The sequence below is a fragment of the Pecten maximus genome, chromosome 5 (assembly GCF_902652985.1).
Source record: "Pecten maximus chromosome 5, xPecMax1.1, whole genome shotgun sequence".
NCBI lineage: Eukaryota > Metazoa > Mollusca > Bivalvia > Pectinida > Pectinidae > Pecten > Pecten maximus.
In genome coordinates, this window is record NC_047019.1 from 38,873,454 (window position 1) to 38,893,266 (window position 19,813).

The following is a 19,813-nucleotide window of genomic DNA, read 5'->3' on the forward strand; positions in this document are numbered from 1 at the left end:
CATATACCATCACAGTCAAGTCCTAGTTCATATACCATCACTGACAAGTCCTAATCCATAAACCATCACTGACAAGTCCTAGTCCATATACCATCACTGACAAGTCCTAGTCCATACACCATCACTGACACGTCCTAGTCCATATACCATCACTGACACGTCCTAGTCCATAAACCATCACTGACAAGTCCTAGTCCATATACCATCACTGACAAGTCCTAGTCCATACACCATCACTGACAAGTCCTAGTCCGTATACCATCACTGACAAGTCCTAGTCCATATACCATCACTGACAAGTCCTAGTCCATATAACATCACTCACAAGTCCTAGTCCATATACCATCACTGACAAGTCCTAGTCCGTATACCATCACTGACAAGTCCTAGTCCATATACCATCACTGACAAGTCCTAGTCCATATAACATCACTCACAAGTCCTAGTCCATATACCATCACTGACAAGTCCTAGTCCGTATACCATCACTGACAAGTCCTAGTCCATATACCATCACTGACAAGTCCTAGTCCATATAACATCACTGACAAGTCCTAGTCCATATACCATCACTGACAAGTCCTAGTCCGTATACCATCACTGACAAGTCCTAGTCCATATACCATCACTGACAAGTCCTAGTCCATATACCATCACTGACAAGTCCTAGTCCATATAACATCACTCACAAGTCCTAGTCCATATAACATCACTGACAAGTCCTAGTCCATATACCATCACTGACAAGTCCTAGTCTATATAACATCACTGACAAGTCCTAGTCCATATAACATCACTGACAAGTCCTAGTCCATATACCATCACTGACAAGTCCTAGTCCATATACCATCACTAACAAATCCTAGTCCGTATACCATCACTGACAAGTCCTAGTCCATATAACATCACTGACAAGTCCTAGTCCGTATACCATCACTGACAAGTCCTAGTCCATATACCATCACTGACAAGTCCTAATCCATAAACCATCACTGACAAGTCCTAGTCCATATACCATCACTGACAAGTCCTAGGCCGTATAGCATCACTGACAAGTCCTAGTCCATATACCATCACTGACAAGTCCTAGTCCATATACCATCACTGACAAGTCCTAGTCCATATACCATCACTGACAAGTCCTAATCCATATACCATCACTGACAAGTCCTAGTCCATATACCATCACTGACAAGTCCTAGTCCGTATACCATCACTGACAAGTCCTAGTCCATATACCATCACACACAAGTCCTAGTCCATATACCATCACTGACAAGTCCTAGTCCATATACCATCACTGACAAGTCCTAGTCCATATACCATCACACACAAGTCCTAGTCCGTATACCATCACTGACAAGTCCTAGTCCATATACCATCACTGACAAGTCCTAGTCCATATACCATCACTGACGAGTCCTAGTCTATATAACATCACTGACAAGTCCTAGTCCATATACCATCACTGACAAGTCCTAGTCCATATACCATCACAGACAAGTCCTAGTCCATATACCATCACTGACAAGTCCTAGTCCATATAACATCACTGACAAGTCCTAGTCCATATACCATCACTGACAAGTCCTAGTCCATATACCATCACTGACAAGTCCTAGTCTATATACCATCACTGACAAGTCCTAGTCCATATACCATCACTGACAAGTCCTAATCCATATACCATCACTGACAAGTCCTAGTCCGTATACCATCACTGACAAGTCCTAGTCCATATAACATCACTGACAAGTCCTAGTCCATATACCATCACTGACAAGTCCTAGTCCATATAACATCACTGACAAGTCCTAGTCCATATACCATCACTGACAAGTCCTAGTCTATATAACATCACTGACAAGTCCTAGTCCGTATACCATCACTGACAAGTCCTAGTCCATATACCATCACTGACAAGTCCTAGTCCATATACCATCACTGACAAGTCCTAGTCCATATAACATCACTGACAAGTCCTAGTCCATATACCATCACTGACAAGTCCTAGTCCATATAACATCACTGACAAGTCCTAGTCCATATACCATCACTGACAAGTCTTAGTCCATATACCATCACAGACAAGTCCTAGTCCATATACCATCACTGACAAGTCCTAGTCCGTATACCATCACTGACAAGTCCTAGTCCGTATACCATCACTGACAAGTCCTAGTCCATATACCATCACTGACACGTCCTAGTCCATCTACCATCACTGACAAGTCCTAGTCCATACACCATCACTGACAAGTCCTAGTCCATATACCATCACTGACAAGTCCTAGTCCATATAACATCACTGACAAGTCCTAGTCCATATACCATCACTGACAAGTCCTAGTCCATATACCATCACAGACAAGTCCTAGTCCATATACCATCACTGACAAGTCCTAGTCCATATAACATCACTGACAAGTCCTAGTCCATATAACATCACTGACAAGTCCTAGTCTATATAACATCACTGACAAGTCCTAGTCCATATACCATCACTGACAAGTCCTAGTCCATATACCATCACTGACAAGTCCTAGGCCGTATACCATCACTGACAAGTCCTAGTCCATATAACATCACTGACAAGTCCTAGTCTATATAACATCACTGACGAGTCCTAGTCTATATACCATCACTGACAAGTCCTAGTCCATATACCATCACTGACAAGTCCTAGTCCATATACCATCACTGACAAGTCCTAGTCCATATACCATCACTGACAAGTCCTAGTCCATATACCATCACTGACAAGTCCTAGTCCATATACCATCACTGACAAGTCCTAGTCCATATAACATCACTGACAAGTCCTAGTCCGTATACCATCACTGACAAGTCCTAGTCCGTATACCATCACTGACAAGTCCTAGTCTATATACCATCACTGACAAGTCCTAGTCCGTATACCATCACTGACAAGTCCTAGTCCGTATACCATCACTGACAAGTCCTAGTCCGTATACCATCACTGACAAGTCCTAGTCCATATACCATCACTGACAAGTCCTAGTCCATATACCATCACTGACAAGTCCTAGTCCATATACCATCACTGACAAGTCCTAGTCCGTATACCATCACTGACAAGTCCTAGTCCGTATACCATCACTGACAAGTCCTAGTCCATATACCATCACTGACAAGTCCTAGTCCGTATACCATCACTGACAAGTCCTAGTCCGTATACCATCACTGACAAGTCCTAGTCCGTATACCATCACTGACAAGTCCTAGTCCATATACCATCACTGACAAGTCCTAGTCCATATAACATCACTGACAAGTCCTAGAAGGGCACCCTACTGTACAAAAGACCCCATATAGTTTACCTGGCAGAGAATGTCAGAGCTAGAAAACTTAGTACCTGGATTTATAACTTTGACCATACACTGATTTAACCTCTAGTCTTAGAAATACAGTAGGACCAAAGTGGACATACATGTACATGTATTTAACATTCACTAAATCATTAATAGCATTGATGATGGAAGAGTCAACAAACATATAAGAGGAAATACCAAGGAACTGTTTTTAAAATACTGTAGATGTCGTTTTGGAAATAGAAACAACTTTATTTTCATCTTCCTCGTAATACACATTTATTTACCGCAGTCTACCACGTATAATGCCATTAATGCGGTTAATATCGAACTGTTAAAATACTGTTGGACAATTACAGGAAACGAGACAATAATATGACAAGTAACATTATAATGACGTATGACATTTCAATAATATACGAACATTGTTAATCACCGTTTAATGTACACTGATTACCATCAATAGTTTTATACGATAGAGAGGCTAGAGGCCCGTGTCCATCGTGTGTCTTAATAAGTCGTACTTAAACATGTGGTAGAACAATAGATATTGTAGTGTACCAATAACGACAAAAGTCGCGGTGAACGTGGATTCTTTACAATACATATCAATGTATTTCTCACCAAAAAGTTCATAACGAAACTGAACATGAGGATGAATACGTCTCATGTCTTCACTCTAAGACGCCCTCGCGATGCGTGTTAACATTAATCTCAGCCAGCATGACAGATGATGGGGAAGGAAATTGGAAAAGCTAGATAACGCATAGAGACAATGTATGAGATTTTGGTGTGTTGCTGTAAGTCTTTATAGTACCAGGGCTAGGCATTTCCTCTTTGATAATATCAGACAATAGAAATCGTCGTGTGGTACGTTCAAAGGGTGACGTATTAAGACAATCTTACGACAGACGGGACTGCTATATAAATCCCCAGCTACCTATCCCCGTCTCGTACGAGCCATGTTATATAATTTTCAATAATGTTAGCGACAAGAGTGCTTCAATAAAAACGTCAATATTCGTCCTATACATATTCTGTGGTTGTAAGGAGAGGAATAATGAATCCGTGTTCACACTTGTTTATGTCACCGTAAACAATTATAGGGAAAATGGTAGAACGGAACAACACGAATTAATAGAAAGATAAATTCTATCTTTATTTAATTTTAATTTTTGTGTAATCGTATCCGTCGGGTGTCCATGCGGTCCATAGTTTCAGTGTGTCCCGTTGTGCGTTCCAGTGAGTCCCGTCGGGTGTCCATGCGGTCCATAGTTTCAGTGTGTCCCGTTGTGCGTTCCAGTGAGTCCCGTCGGGTGTCAATGCGGTCCCATGGTTTGAGGATGACCCAGTGTCCCGGCGGGTGTCAATGCGGTCCCGTGGTTTCAGATCTAAAGGGTCGCTGTGTGTCCTACCGGAACCCATGCGGTATCACGATTTCAGGTAGCCCTAGTAGATTTCAGGGTGACACAGTGTGTTCCGAAAGCCCATACCGTAACAAGGTTTCAGTGTGTCCCGTAGGCTGTCCATGTGATCCCGTGGTTTCAAATCCAGAAAGTCACAGGGTGTCCCGACGGGTGTCCTTACGATCCCATGGTTGCAATGTGACCCAGTGTGACCCAGTGTGTCCTGGCGGGTGTCCATGCGGTCCCTTGGTTTTCAGGTTGACCCAGTGTGTCCCGAGTTTCCTCTGGCCCTGACACCATGTCTACACCAGATATGGTGGCAGGGCCAGAGGAAACTCGGGCTAGATTTCAGGGTGACCCAGTGTGTTCCGAAAGCCCATACCGTAACAAGGTTTCAGTGTGCCCCGTAGGTTGTCCATGTGATCCCGTGGTTTCAAATCCAGAAAGTCACAGGGTGTCCCGACGGGTGTCCTTACGATCCCATGGTTGCAATGTGACCCAATGTGACCAAGTGTGACCCAGTGTGACCCAGTGTGACCCAGTGTGACCTGGCGGGTGTTCATGCGGTCCCTTGGTTTTCAGGTTGACCCAGTGTGTCCCGTCGATTGGTCATGCGGTCCCATTGTTGCAATGTGACCCAGTGTGCCCCGGCGGGTGTCAATGTTGTCCCATGGTTTCAGGGTGTTTCTCAGAGTGTCCCAGTGTGTCCCTGCGGCCCTATGGTTTCAGTGTGTCCCAGTGTGTACCGTCGGGTTTCCATACGGTCCCATGGTTTTAGATTGTCTTGGATTATCTAGTTTGGCGAGGTTTTTTTTTATTGTTATTGTTCAGTCTGGACTGACTGGGCTCTGGTAGGCGGTCGTAACTCCCGGGTCCGTCTTTCGACACCGTCCATACATTTTCTCTTTTTGTTTAATGTCCAACAACGTGAAATAAAACTAATTGGTAACGTTTCTTTTGCTCCGAGTCAAATATGAATTACACGGCAGGAAACAAGAATGGAACATAACAATCGATATCGTATTTTTTTCAATTATCACACCTTTACAAACCTGGCTGAGAAACCTAGGATAGATTATCTCGCTGGAGAAGGTTGTGTTACTATATATAGCTTTATAGTAATCCATTACGATGACACAGGTACAGTTTGTTAGGTGCCCATCATTTTAACATCATAATTTCTTATATGTATCTTGATTTAATAGAAGCCGAAATGACTGTTTACATAGGTGAGAACTATACTGTTGAGGAGTGTAATCTTACAAATGTCATTGCCACGATTATTTTGGTTTCTCTTTTCTCTAAAAAATAGAACTCGGTTGTTTACGCTTTGTACACAACACCAGCAGCTACAATAACGGAGAAAGTATCGACTTGGCAGTCATTAAGCTGTAATTTTCTCGTTATGACGGCGTTTGATGGGCCCTACGTGTGTTTGTGTATAGACTAGGTAGGTACAGCTGTCTCCATGTCCCAAGGATATAACATGCTAGCTCACAAATTTAATACCCACCCACGTTGTATTATAAAGGTCAATCAATGAAAGGTCAACAAGCTTCCATACAAGTATTTAATCATGAATTTGGCCTCTCATAACGAATTTCGTTTTTTTTCTAACTAGAATTTGCGTCAAAGAAATTACGTTTTGTTCAGCCAATTTGTTTTTGTTGTTGCTATTCCAGTGCATTCATCACGCAGCCCCTTGACACGCGAACATGACTTCTTTATTTTTTGAAATACTGGAGGATTTCTGAAACATTTGCTAAAGAACACCTTGTAGCGTAGTGGCCCAATATGTTTGTTCAGACTTCGGAATCATATTAATGTTTTAGAGAAATTTAATCACAAAGTCCTTTAACTGTCATGGTAGATAGCTGAGTATCTTTACGGAAATGTTTATAGGATTTTTTTGAAATTATAAACCATGGAAAAATCATTTTAAATGTTCCGACAAACGGCCTTCATTCACATTTGTCTTTATTCTATAAGGACCTATGCTTGATATTAGGAATTTTATAATAATTATCATTCGATTTCAGTTCCAAATACGTGTTAGAAGTATTACTATGCAGAGGTTGTAATAGGTACCACGTGACCAACATTAACTTGTACATGTATATGGTATCATCTGGTACTGGGTTGTTCATTAATGCTTCATTCGTGTTTCTTTTATTTATTTCGTATAGCACCAATGACGTCATGGATCAATACGATATCGTCAATACCTATATTAGTTAATTATAGTTACATGTAAGAGTATACTTCCGGGATGTTCTTGCGTTGCATTGGTTTCATAAGAACGTATTGTTAAGATGAGTGTTACCTCACCACCTTTAATATCCTTGACCAGGTATAAAATATAATACCCCCTCTTACAAGCACTCTACAGCCCTGTGTAAAACCTTACATATCCCTGTTTGTCTTTATCAATCTAGCAGCACACTAGCAGAGACTACGTCATCAACTCAGGTACTTCAGCTTTATGCAATACTCGGCATCATCACACTAATGACGGGAAGTACATTGTGTAATGACGCAAGAACACCGGGAAATATACGAAACACGTCCGCCGTAAAATAGAGTCCTCAAATTCAGCGAAAGTAGTCCGTCATGTTTTCGGAGCTGTATCGTCGGCACAGACTCATTGATCGTGCTATTAATTTGTCTTTCAACTTTTCCGTTCTCTCCGTGGGTCTAATTAGAGTCTTACCTATTCAATGTCTGCACAGTATCCCGTTTAGCCGCCCAATCGCATTGTTGGGATTCTCTTGTCAATCCTTTTAGCTTCCCACTGCTCCGGTGGATTTCCTTAGAACGTATTGTTAAGATGAGTGTTTACTTCATCACCTGTATTTCACAAGTAATGCCTGTCATGTAGAGTTCACAGGACGACACTTGTACGGCTAAGTCAAATCATTTCCTGATATCCATGTTATTGTCGCCTCTAGTAAGTATGTGTTCAGCTGTGCGGTCTGTCAACTGACCTGCTTGTATGGAGATATGATGGGTTTTTTAACGTGTTAACAAGATTTGTATGGTTGCATTGATTTGTATGGTTGTATTGATTTGTATTGTATTGATTTGTATAATTCATTGATTTGTATAGTTGTATTGATTTGAATTGTTGTATTGATTTGTATTGTTGTATTGATTTGTATTGTGTATTGATTTGTATTGTTGTATTGATTTGGATTGTTGTATTGATTTGTATAGTTGTATTGATTTGTATTGTTGTATTGATTTGAATTGTTGTATTGATTTGTATTGTTGTATTGATTTGTATTGTGTATTGATTTGTATTGTTGTATTGATTTGGATTGTTGTATTGATTTGTATAGTTGTATTGATTTGTATTGTTGTATTGATTTGTATTGTTGTATTGATTTGTACTGTTGTATTGATTTGTATTGTATTGATATTTATTGTTGTGTTGAAATAAATGGTTGTATTGAATTGTATGGTTTAAAGTTGCGTGATCCAGAGTGTTTGGACATTATACATTATTACGAAAAAATGACAATTTTGCGTAATTACGACAAAACTGGTAAATTATATTACGTTTATATGTTTTAAAGCAGAAACTAGAATGACACGTTTATACTGTTCATGTTTTTCTCAATAATTTTAAACAATCAATTGCCATCTGATTTGATTCTGAGAAATCGGGGGTAATAAATATGCGGAGAATCAGTCATCGTTTCTATATGATGACATCGTAAGACTAAACAGCAACGACAAAGATCTTCTGTACAGTTTCGTGGCCTCGCAAATACGAGTTGCGAAAAGGTATGGGGCCTTCCCGAGGATAACTACCCTGGAATTATCGGAACCGTCCATAAATCTACAGTGCTTTCTCAGCATTGCTTCAACATTGCTTCAACATTGCTTCAATAACTGAATGATAAATGATTTCGTTTCTCTGCATATATACAGACCCAGAAATTACAGATACAGTTCAAAAAGTTCAGAAAACTAATCACAACTATTAATTAAAGACAAAGTTTTAAGGTGGCGTATCCTAGTATCCTACTCTCACCTTCTGTAGATTTATGACTCCTATATTATTTGATCAGATCGGATCAGATTTTTAAACTTGCTTTTTCGATGTCTTCGGCGTGCGAATTAGTATAATGACAAAAATCGTGAAGTCTTGCCGTTCTGTTACAACAAAAGAGTGAATTTGGAAAGCTAAACGGACTTCCGGTGGGAAGCCCACGCAGGCAAATTACATTACAGATGCAAATAGTCAGGTATAACGCAGATCCTCTTAAAAGGATGGAGCACGCACTTGTCTTGTCGTTTTATTGGTATTTTCATGTATTTCTGTATTATTCAAATTTCTCCCATTTTTGAGCAATGTATTTCAAATTTATTGCGTGCAACTTTCGACGATAAATGTCGCTCTGGGATTAGAAATCAGTTAAAGACAAAATTCTTGATTTGATTATCGACCGCTGTTGTTTTTTTCTTTTTTTTTCGTCAGTTTGAAATCGAAACTGCAATTTGTACCTTCGACCAAGAGATGGGTGTTTTATTTGACAAGAGACTCGTCTCCAGGGTAGGACAAAAGAAACTCACTGAATCTATACAACTCCTTTCTTCACTTTCCCATGTTCATCATTCAAATCACCAATTAATCTCTCCGTGGAATTCCAAGGAGAGAAATCAATCTCGACATGACATTGAGATAAATAACGAATATCATTCCGTTACAAGACCTGCTGTCAACATGGGGAGAGAGGAAAGAAAGAAACCAGACAAGAATAACTGGATTACGGTACTCATTGCTCACCATTGTCATCTCTCGTTCCATCATTTTCAGGGACTGTAAGCATGTTTAGAATCCCACGTCATCAACAATAAGCCTACGTTATAGTGCAAATTAAATAAACCATCTGGTAATCGTGCCTTTAATATACGATAGTGTGCATATTTCTCTGAGCATTATTTTTGATATAGACGATGTTTGCACTCTTTAATCTCCGGATCTGCACCGACTGTTACGGTATGGTTTCTTGTTGACAAATTAGAAACAACGTGTATGTGTCAACAACAACGTCTTCTTCATCCATCATTCTCTACAAGGTATGATGAAATTCTAGAATTATTTTCTGTCTTCCAATCAAATAAATCATAACAGAAGATATATATATATAAATCTTTCATCGATAAACATGCAATATTCTGGTACTTTTCGATATTATTACAATGAGGACGTAACGTACACTTTCCACACCGGGGCGGGGTATCTATTACTCCATCCCTTCATCGGATACTCAGATATGTCCTATGTCTGGGTTGTGTAGCGTTATAAGGCCATCAAGATGATGTCAGTGCGTGAATAAAGTTTTGATTTGGTTAATTAATTTCATCCTTCGATTGATACAATATTCATGCAATTTATTACGCATTGTCACTATATAACCTTACCAAACAAAACAGGAAGTTATCAGGCAAACAAATTGGTGTAGTGATACGAAGAACAGTGTTTATGACGTCGTTTTGTCTGACGTCACTATAATATGCACTATAGCGTATTTTTGACATCTCGAAAATTCGCGCTACTGAAAAACACGATCGATCAACGTGAAGACATCGGCGTCATTTAGTGACGACGTCACTAACATTGTTCTTTATATCATTACACCGGTTGGAATTATGTGAGAATTATGAAATGAAAACTTTCCTCTTTTTTTTTTGTAAGGTGATATAGTGACAATGCAGAGAATGGAAATATATCAGTATCAGGATTCGTTATCTTTTTTTATTTTTATATAAAATCAAGAAAAGAAAAAATCTTTGACTATAGTTTTTAACATGAATTAAATATACTGTATAATATTTACCTGGCATATACTTGTAAGTAATTTACTCTAAACATGTTTGCACCTGTTCTTCCCCGGTCGTACATGAAAACATTGTATGATTTCGTGTTGACAAAATATAAACAATGTGTGAGAGTCTAAACCTTCAATCATTGTCTATAAGATATGCTCTCTACAGATAGAATCATGTTCTGTTTCCTAGGTAACCGTAAACAAAAGGAATAAGACGCCGTATGTTTCAATAATACATGACCGAATAGCAACAAATCTAATAGTGATATCGTTGTTTCTCCATACAGAATTCGAGGTGAATTTCTCTTCTATTGAATGAGTGTATACCTATTGAGATTACAGTGAGACCATTGAGAACATTCTTTATTTTATTTCTATATATGCAAACCTAACCGCTTCCTTCCATCAGCACCTCGGAGTCTTTTTCTCTTCCAACGGTAGTTGGACAGACCATGTCGACTACATGATCACTAAAACATCACCTAAACTCAACTTCATGCGAACATTAAAATCCCAACTTGATAGAAACACTTTACAAACAATCTATTTTTCATTTATAAGACCTGTACTTGAGTATGGAGATATTGTGTGGGGAAATATACCGTATGAACTAGGGAAAAAACTTGAAAACCTCAATATTGAAGCCGCCCGAGTTGAAACAGGTGCAACTAAATTAGTAAGCATTGAACAACTTTTTATAGAATCAGACTGGGTGAGTTTATGATTTATCAATATACACCAGAGTATCTATATAGCCTTATCCCGAGCACAGGCGCTTGCATAGAAAATATCACTTTCGATTTTTTTGATATGACAGCGGTATGTGTAATGTGTAAGAGGGCCCTCTTACACATTACACATACCGCTGTCATATCAAAAAAATCGAAAGTGATATTTTCTATGCAAGCGCCTGTGATCCCGAGTACTGTATCTGAAGGTCATCAGTATAATACCAGGGACTCGGACCATACTTTTATTACACCAATATTGTACAAAACCTCTTTTTATAAACAGCCTTTCATACCTTCTGTTATAGATCAGTGGAATAGTCTTCCACAAAATGTTCGCTCAAATCCGTCTACTGCTGCTTTAAAATACTATGTTGGTAAGCAACACACTCAGAAAATGCCCATTTATTATAGTGTGTGGTACCCGTATGGGTCGAATATATCATGCACGACTACGAATTGAGTGGAATTCTTTAAATGGTTATTATTGATTTGCAAAAAAATATTTCCCTATCTCCGTTATGTATATGTGGTGAAGTCGAAGACAACAAGCATCTTTATTAGATTGTAGAAGATACCATCAAATAAGAAGACGCTATCTACATTGTTTACGTTATGATGTCAATCTAGAATTGATACTTTTTGGAGACGAATCTTTTACTTTATCTGATAATAAAATAATATTTCTAGCTGTACAGAATTATATACTTAAAACTGGCAGGTTTTCTTCAATAGATTAATATGACATAGAAGCATGTATAATATGATTATATTTCACCCCAAAACTAGTGTTGTTGCCAGTAACCATTGGTAAAGACGTTTGCGAGTGAGTGTTTGTGGATGAATGGTGTTATCATGTAATGTAAGTTATAAGTTACTGTTTAGAAATGGTGATAGGTTTACATAAGTGTCTGTGAGTGTGATACTTGTTCCTATTTCCCAGTGTATCTTGTTCAATGTATCATTATGCTTGAAATGAAATAAAAGAAAGTTTAATCTAAATTAAACCTAACCGCTAGAATTGATTCGGGAAGAATAAGCCAACTCGTTCGAAGTATTCTGACACTAAACAATACATCTGCTGTTTGATCAACATATATCTCAAAATGGAGACGCTTGAGTGAGGACAATACATTTTCTTTTTAAAGTAATAACAGTGAGAATGTCCTTATCTCGTACATACATATATATGTGTCCCTGCCTATGTTAATTCCGACATCCTACATGTTATTTACTGCTCCAGCTACTATCACGTTCTCCCACCTACCACATTAACACACCTATGTGACGTCATTGGGTCGGTAGGAACCTCTCACCTGTTCACGGTGTTGACGATGCGGACGATAGAACTGATGCGTGGGTGTCCGTATTCGCTGATGTCTCTAGAGGATTTCTATATATTAATTACATTGGCTTTATATCATGATCAGTGTATAACAAAATAACAGGTGTTAGCACAGAGGTGTAGGTATTGATTGAACTGCATAGACCCCTCACAGGATGTCAGAAGGGTTAAACTGCAGAGAACCCCTCACAGTATGTCAGACGGATTACACTACAGAGAACCCCTCACAGGATGTCAGAAGGGTTAAACTGCAGAGAACCCCTCACGTTATGTCGGACGGGTTACACTACAGAGAACCCCTCACGTTATGTCGGACGGGTTACACTAGAGAGAACCCCTCACGTTATGTCGGACGGGTTACACTACAGAGAACCCCTCACGTTATGTCGGACGGGTTACACTACAGAGAACCCCTCACGTTATGTTGAACAGGTTACACTACAGAGAACCCCTCACGTTATGTCGGACGGGTTACACTACAGAGAACCCCTCACGTTATGTCGGACGGGTTACACTACAGAGAACCCCGCACGTTATGTCGGACGGGTACCACTACAGAGAACCCCTCACGTTATGTCGGACAGGTTACACTACAGAGAACCCCTCACGTTATGTCGGACGGGTTACTCTACAGAGAACCCCTCACGTTATGTCGGACGGGTTACACTACAGAGAACCCCGCACGTTATGTCGGACGGGTACCACTACAGGGAATCCCTCACGTTATGTCGGACAGGTTACACTACAGAGAACCCCTCACGTTATGTCGGACGGGTTACACTACAGAGAACCCCTCACGTTATGTCGGACGGGTTACACTACAGAGAACCCCTCACGTTATGTCGGACGGGTTACACTACAGAGAACCCCGCACGTTATGTCGGACGGGTTACACTACAGAGAACCCCTCACGTTATGTCGGACGGGTTACACTACAGAGAACCCCGCACGTTATGTCGGACGGGTTACACTACAGAGAACCCCTCACGTTATGTCGGACGGGTTACACTACAGAGAACCCCTCACGTTATGTCGGACGGGTTACACTACAGAGAACCCCTCACGTTATGTCGGACAGGTTACACTGCTGTGAGCCGCGACAAGGCGGCTGATTCGTTATTCTAATCTCCAATAACCAGAGACTTGTATATCAGAGTCTCTGCAATAACGAATAACGAATCCGCTGCTCACTGGAATACATACGCATGCATCCCCTCCCAGTCAAGAGACAGGGCGTCAACAGCCGAAACCCTCAGATCTGGAACCGGAGAAACAAACGTTGGGAAATAATCTTTCAGAGAAGTGGCAAACGGGTCCGTGTGAGGCCTGTCCAACAACTGACAAATTCCCTCGAAAATCGAGGGATTCAGTTGTCACTCCGTCAAAAGTAGTGGCGCCTGGAAAGAGAATATTCAACCCGCTTCACAAGAATTGTCAACTGCATCAACACAAGATATGAGAACTTGCACCCACTGTCTCTCCAGGTACGCGGCCCGCAGTCAGCCATCTACCCTAAGTCATGGAGTAAAGGATCCGGGTAACGGCAGGTAAAGCTTGACCAGTATCTGCTATGCAAGGATTAGTGAACTGCACGTAACTCATACCAGTAAAAACAGACAATCCCGCAGTGAGTAACCCCAGCCAATCCCGCAGTGAGTAACCCCAGCCAATCCCGCAGTGAGTAACCCCAGCCAATCCCGCAGTGAGTAACCCCAGACAATCCCGCAGTGAGTAACCCCAGACAATCCCGCAGTGAGTAACCACAGGACCTTAACTCTAAAGAACAGACCCAGCATCATGACTGTCCCCACCAACAACAACACCTGGGAACAGACCCAGCACCATGAATGTCCCCACCAACAACACCAGGGAACAGACCCAGTACCATGCTTGTCCCCACCAACAACAACACCTGGGAACAGACCCAGCACCATGACTGTCCCCACCACCAACACCTGGGAACAGACCCAGCACCATGACTGTCCCCACCACCAACACCTGGGAACAGACCCAGCACCATGACTGTCCCCACCACCAACAACACCTAGGAACAGACCCAGCACCATGACTGTCCCCACCAACAACACCTGGGAACAGACCCAGCATCATGACTGTCCCCACCAACAACACCTGGGAACAGACCCAGCACCATGACTGTCCCCACCTACAACACCTGGGAACAGACCCAGCACCATGACTGTCCCCACCAACAACACCTGGGAACAGACCCAGCACCATGACTGTCCCCACCTACAACACCTGGGAACAGACCCAGCACCATGACTCTCCCCACCACCAACAACACCTGGGAACAGACCCAGCACCATGACTCTCCCCACCACCAACAACACCTAGGAACAGACCCAGCACCATGACTGTCCCCACCACCAACAACACCTGGGAACAGACCCAGCACAATGACTCTCCCCACCACCAACAACACCTGGGAACAGACCCAGCACCATGACTGTCCCCACCAACAACACCTGGGAACAGACCCAGCACAATGACTCTCCCCACCACCAACAACACCTGGGAACAGACCCAGCACCATGACTGTCCCCACCACCAACACCTGGGAACAGACCCAGCATCATGACTGTCCCCACCACCAACAACACCTAGGAACAGACCCAGCACCATGACTGTCCCCACCAACAACACCTGGGAACAGACCCAGCACCATGACTCTCCCCACCAACAACAACACCTGGGAACAGACCCAGCACCATGACTGTCCCCACCAACAACAACACCTGGGAACAGACCCAGCACCATGACTGTCCCCACCAACAACACCTGGAAACAGACCCAGCACCATGACTGTCCCCACCAACAACACCACCTGGGAACAGACCCAGCACCATGACTGTCCCCACCAACAACAACACCTGGGAACAGACCCAGCACCATGACTGTCCCCACCAACAACAACAACACCTGGGAACAGACCCAGCACCATGACTGTCCCCACCAACAACAACACCTGGGAACAGACCCAGCATCATGACTGTCCCCACCAACAACACCTGGGAACAGACCCAGCACCATGACTGTCCCCACCAACAACAACACCTGGGAACAGACCCAGTACCATGACTGTCCCCACCAACAACACCTGGAAACAGACCCAGCACCATGACTGTCCCCACCTACAACACCTGGGAACAGACCCAGCATCATGACTGTCCCCACCACCAACACCTGGGAACAGACCCAGCACCATGACTGTCCCCACCACCAACAACACCTGGGAACAGACCCAGCACCATGACTGTCCCCACCAACAACAACACCTGGGAACAGACCCAGCACTATGACTGTCCCCACCACCAACACCTGGGAACAGACCCAGCACCATGACTGTCCCCACCAACAACAACACCTGGGAACAGACCCAGCACCATGACTGTCCCCACCAACAACAACACCTGGAAACAGACCCAGCACCATGACTGTCCCCACCAACAACAACACCTGGGAACAGACCCAGCACCATGACTGTCCCCACCAACAACAACACCTGGGAACAGACCCAGCACCATGACTGTCCCCACCAACAACAACACCTGGAAACAGACCCAGCACCATGACTGTCCCCACCTACAACAACACCTGGAATACCGGGATCAAAGACAAAGTCAGTGACCACCGGCCAGTAGTTCCTGCCCGAAGACAAGCTCAATAGTTTACGGGAATTCACGGCAAATTCGACCCTGGTCTGTACCAAGCCAGGGTCGGGCTGTTGTTCACTAGAGTAGCTCGTGTAAAAGCGACATCTCCCGATACAGATACTGTAGAGCTAACAATCGCCTCAGAACCGGAAGCAACATTTTGCAGAGCTAGAATTGTGTACAAGTTTGCTTCCCTCTCTTACCAGAAGAAGACGAATCTCTCTTTCGGTAAAACGAAGGTCTCCTATGTGTCTGAAAGGTCTTATTTTGAGGCTCGGTTTGAAAACAAAGACCACGTATACGTAGCGAAGCCTCATGACATGAACAACACTGGGGACAGGCTTCAGGAGGGCCACGATCTCCATAGAAATGAGGACGTCCACGAGCTGAAGTAACGTCCCTGTCCTTATCCGGAGCTAAACGCTGCTAGCAACAACAAGCGATGTTCGTAAATGAACAAACATGTAAAATAAAAGTATAAAGTAAGGAGAAATTAAGTACGCGAAACAGGATGAAATTAACATGAAAAAAAGACCGGAAACGATAAAGAAACAACGCAAACACCAGAGATTTACAAAGAGCTGACAGTGAACGTAGAAATGTCCGGCCACGTGGCACACCATCCGGAGACGAGGAATGTAAACAACCGGCAGAAAAGGCAAAAACAAACGAATCAGCAAATAAAAACATTATAAAGAAAAGGATAAATGGGCAAACTGTACGAGAATTTGACAAAACAGTCGAACCAAACGGCCGAAAAACGATGCTGGGATATACACCAAACTATGGGCTGTCGGTTATCGGCAAGCGCAGCAAAGGGAAAATGAACAAGAACTATGTGCCATTAGTTGAAGAGGAATTTTGTGTAACTTGTTGGGGGACGAATGTTATATGTTATAAGAGATGGATTCAGTTAAACCGAATTATTTGGTAGACGGATACTGTGTTACTGTTGAGGAGACGGATATTGTGTTACTGTTTGGTAGACGGATACTGTGTTACTGTTTGGTAGATGGACACTGTGTTACTGTTTGGTAGACGGATACTGTGTTACTGTTTGGGAGACGGATGCTGTGTTACTGTTTGGTAGACGGATACTGTGTTACTGTTGAGGAGACGGATACTGTGTTACTGTTTGGGAGACAGATACTGTGTTACTGTTTGGTAGACGGATACTGTGTTACTGTTTGGTAGACGGATACTGTGTTACTGTTGAGGAGACGGATACTGTATTACTGTTTGGTAGACGGATACTGTGTTACTGTGTGGGAGACGGATACTGTGTTACTGTTTGGTAAACGGATACTGTGTTACTGTTTGGTAGACGGATACTGTGTTACTGTTTGGGAGACGGATACTGTGTTACTGTTTGGTAGACGGATACTGTGTTACTGTTTGGTAGACGGATACTGTGTTACTGTTTGGGAGACGGATACTGTGTTACTGTTTGGTAGACGGATACTGTGTTACTGTTTGGTAGACGGATACTGAGTTACTGTTTGGTAGACGGATACTGTGTTACTGTTTGGGAGACAGATACTGTGTTACTGTTTGGGAGACGGATACTGTGTTACTGTTTGGTAGACGGATACTGTGTTACTGTTTGGTGGACGGATACTGTGTTACTGTTTGGGAGACGGATACTGTGTTACTGTTTGGTAGACGGATACAGTGTTACTGTTTGGGAGACGGATACTGTGTTACTGTTTGGGAGACGGATACTGTGTTACTGTTTGGTAGACGGATACTGTGTTACTGTTTGTGAGACGGATACTGTGTTACTGTTTGTGAGACGGATACTGTGTTACTGTTTGGTAGACGGATACTGTGTTACTGTTTGGTAGACGGATACTGAGTTACTGTTTGGTAGACGGATACTGTGTTACTGTTTGGGAGACAGATACTGTGTTACTGTTTGGGAGACGGATACTGTGTTACTGTTTGGGAGACGGATACTGTGTTACTGTTTGGGAGACGGATAATGTGTTACTGTTGGGGAGACAGCTACTGTGTTACTCTTTGGGAGACGGATACTGTATAACTGTTTGGGAGACGGATACTGTGTTACTGTTTGAGAGAAGGATAATGTGTTACTGTTTGGTAGACGGATACTGTGTTACTGTTTGGGAGACGGATACTGTGTTACTGTTTTGGAGACGGATACTGTGTTACCGTTTGGTAGACGGATACTGTGTTACTGTTTGGTAGACGGATACTGTGTTACTGTTTGAGAGAAGGATAATGTGTTACTGTTTGGTAGACGGATACTGTGTTACTGTTTGAGAGAAGGATAATGTGTTACTGTTTGGGAGACGGATACTGTGTTACTGTTTGGGAGACGGATACTGTGTTACTGTTTGGTAGACGGATACTGTGTTACTGTTTGGTAGACGGATACTGTGTTACCGTTTGGGAGACGGATACTGTGTTACCGTTTGGTAGACGGATACTGTGTTACTATTGAGGAGACGGATACTGTGTTACTGTTTGGTAGACGGATACTGTGTTACTGTTTGGTAGACGGATACTGTGTTACTGTTTGGTAGACGGATACTGTGTTACTGTTTGGGAGACGGATACTGTGTTACTGTTTGGGAGACGGATACTGTGTTACTGTTTGGTAGACGGATACTGTGTTACCGTTTGGGAGACAGATACTGTGTTACCGTTTGAGAGACGGATACTGTGTTACTGTTTGGGAGACGGATACTGTGTTACTGTTTGGGAGACGGATACTGTGTTACTGTTTGGTAGACGGATACTGTGTTACTGTTTGGGAGACGGATACTGTGTTACTGTTTGGTAGACGGATACTGTGTTACTGTTTGGTAGACGGATACTGTGTTACCGTTTGGGAGACGGATACTGTGTTACTGTTTGGTAGACGGATACTGTGTTACTATTGAGGAGACGGATACTGTGTTACTGTTTGGTAGACGGATACTGTGTTACTGTTTGGTAGACGGATACTGTGTTACTGTTTGGTAGACGGATACTGTGTTACTGTTTGGGAGACGGATACTGTGTTACTGTTTGGGAGACGGATACTGTGTTACTGTTTGGTAGACGGATACTGTGTTACCGTTTGGGAGACAGATACTTTGTTACCGTTTGAGAGACGGATACTGTGTTACTGTTTGGGAGACGGATACTGTGTTACTGTTTGGGAGACGGATACTGTGTTACTGTTTGGTAGACGGATACTGTGTTACTGTTTGGGAGACGGATACTGTGTTACTGTTTGGTAGACGGATACTGTGTTACTGTTTGGGAGACGGATACTGTGTTACTGTTTGGGAGACGGATACTGTGTTACTGTTTGGGAGACGGATACTGTGTTACTGTGTGGGAGACGGATACTGTGTTACTGTTTGGGAGACGGATACAGTGTTACTGTTTGGGAGACGGATAATGTGTTACTGTTTGGTAGACGGATACTGTGTTACTGTTTGGGAGACGGATACTGTGTTACTGTTGGGGAGACGGATACT

The 19,813-nt window shown here is 42.5% G+C and overlaps 1 protein-coding gene across 1 annotated transcript in view; it reads left to right on the forward strand.

Moving 5' to 3' along the window:
* LOC117328454 overlaps positions 1-16,717 on the forward strand; it is a 66,982-nt gene extending 50,265 nt beyond the window's left edge. The window contains exon 2 of the mRNA XM_033885986.1: positions 16,529-16,717. Coding sequence (XP_033741877.1) covers positions 16,529-16,717 — 189 coding nt within the window. The remainder of the gene's footprint in view (positions 1-16,528) is intronic.
* The last annotated feature ends 3,096 nt before the right edge of the window (positions 16,718-19,813 follow it).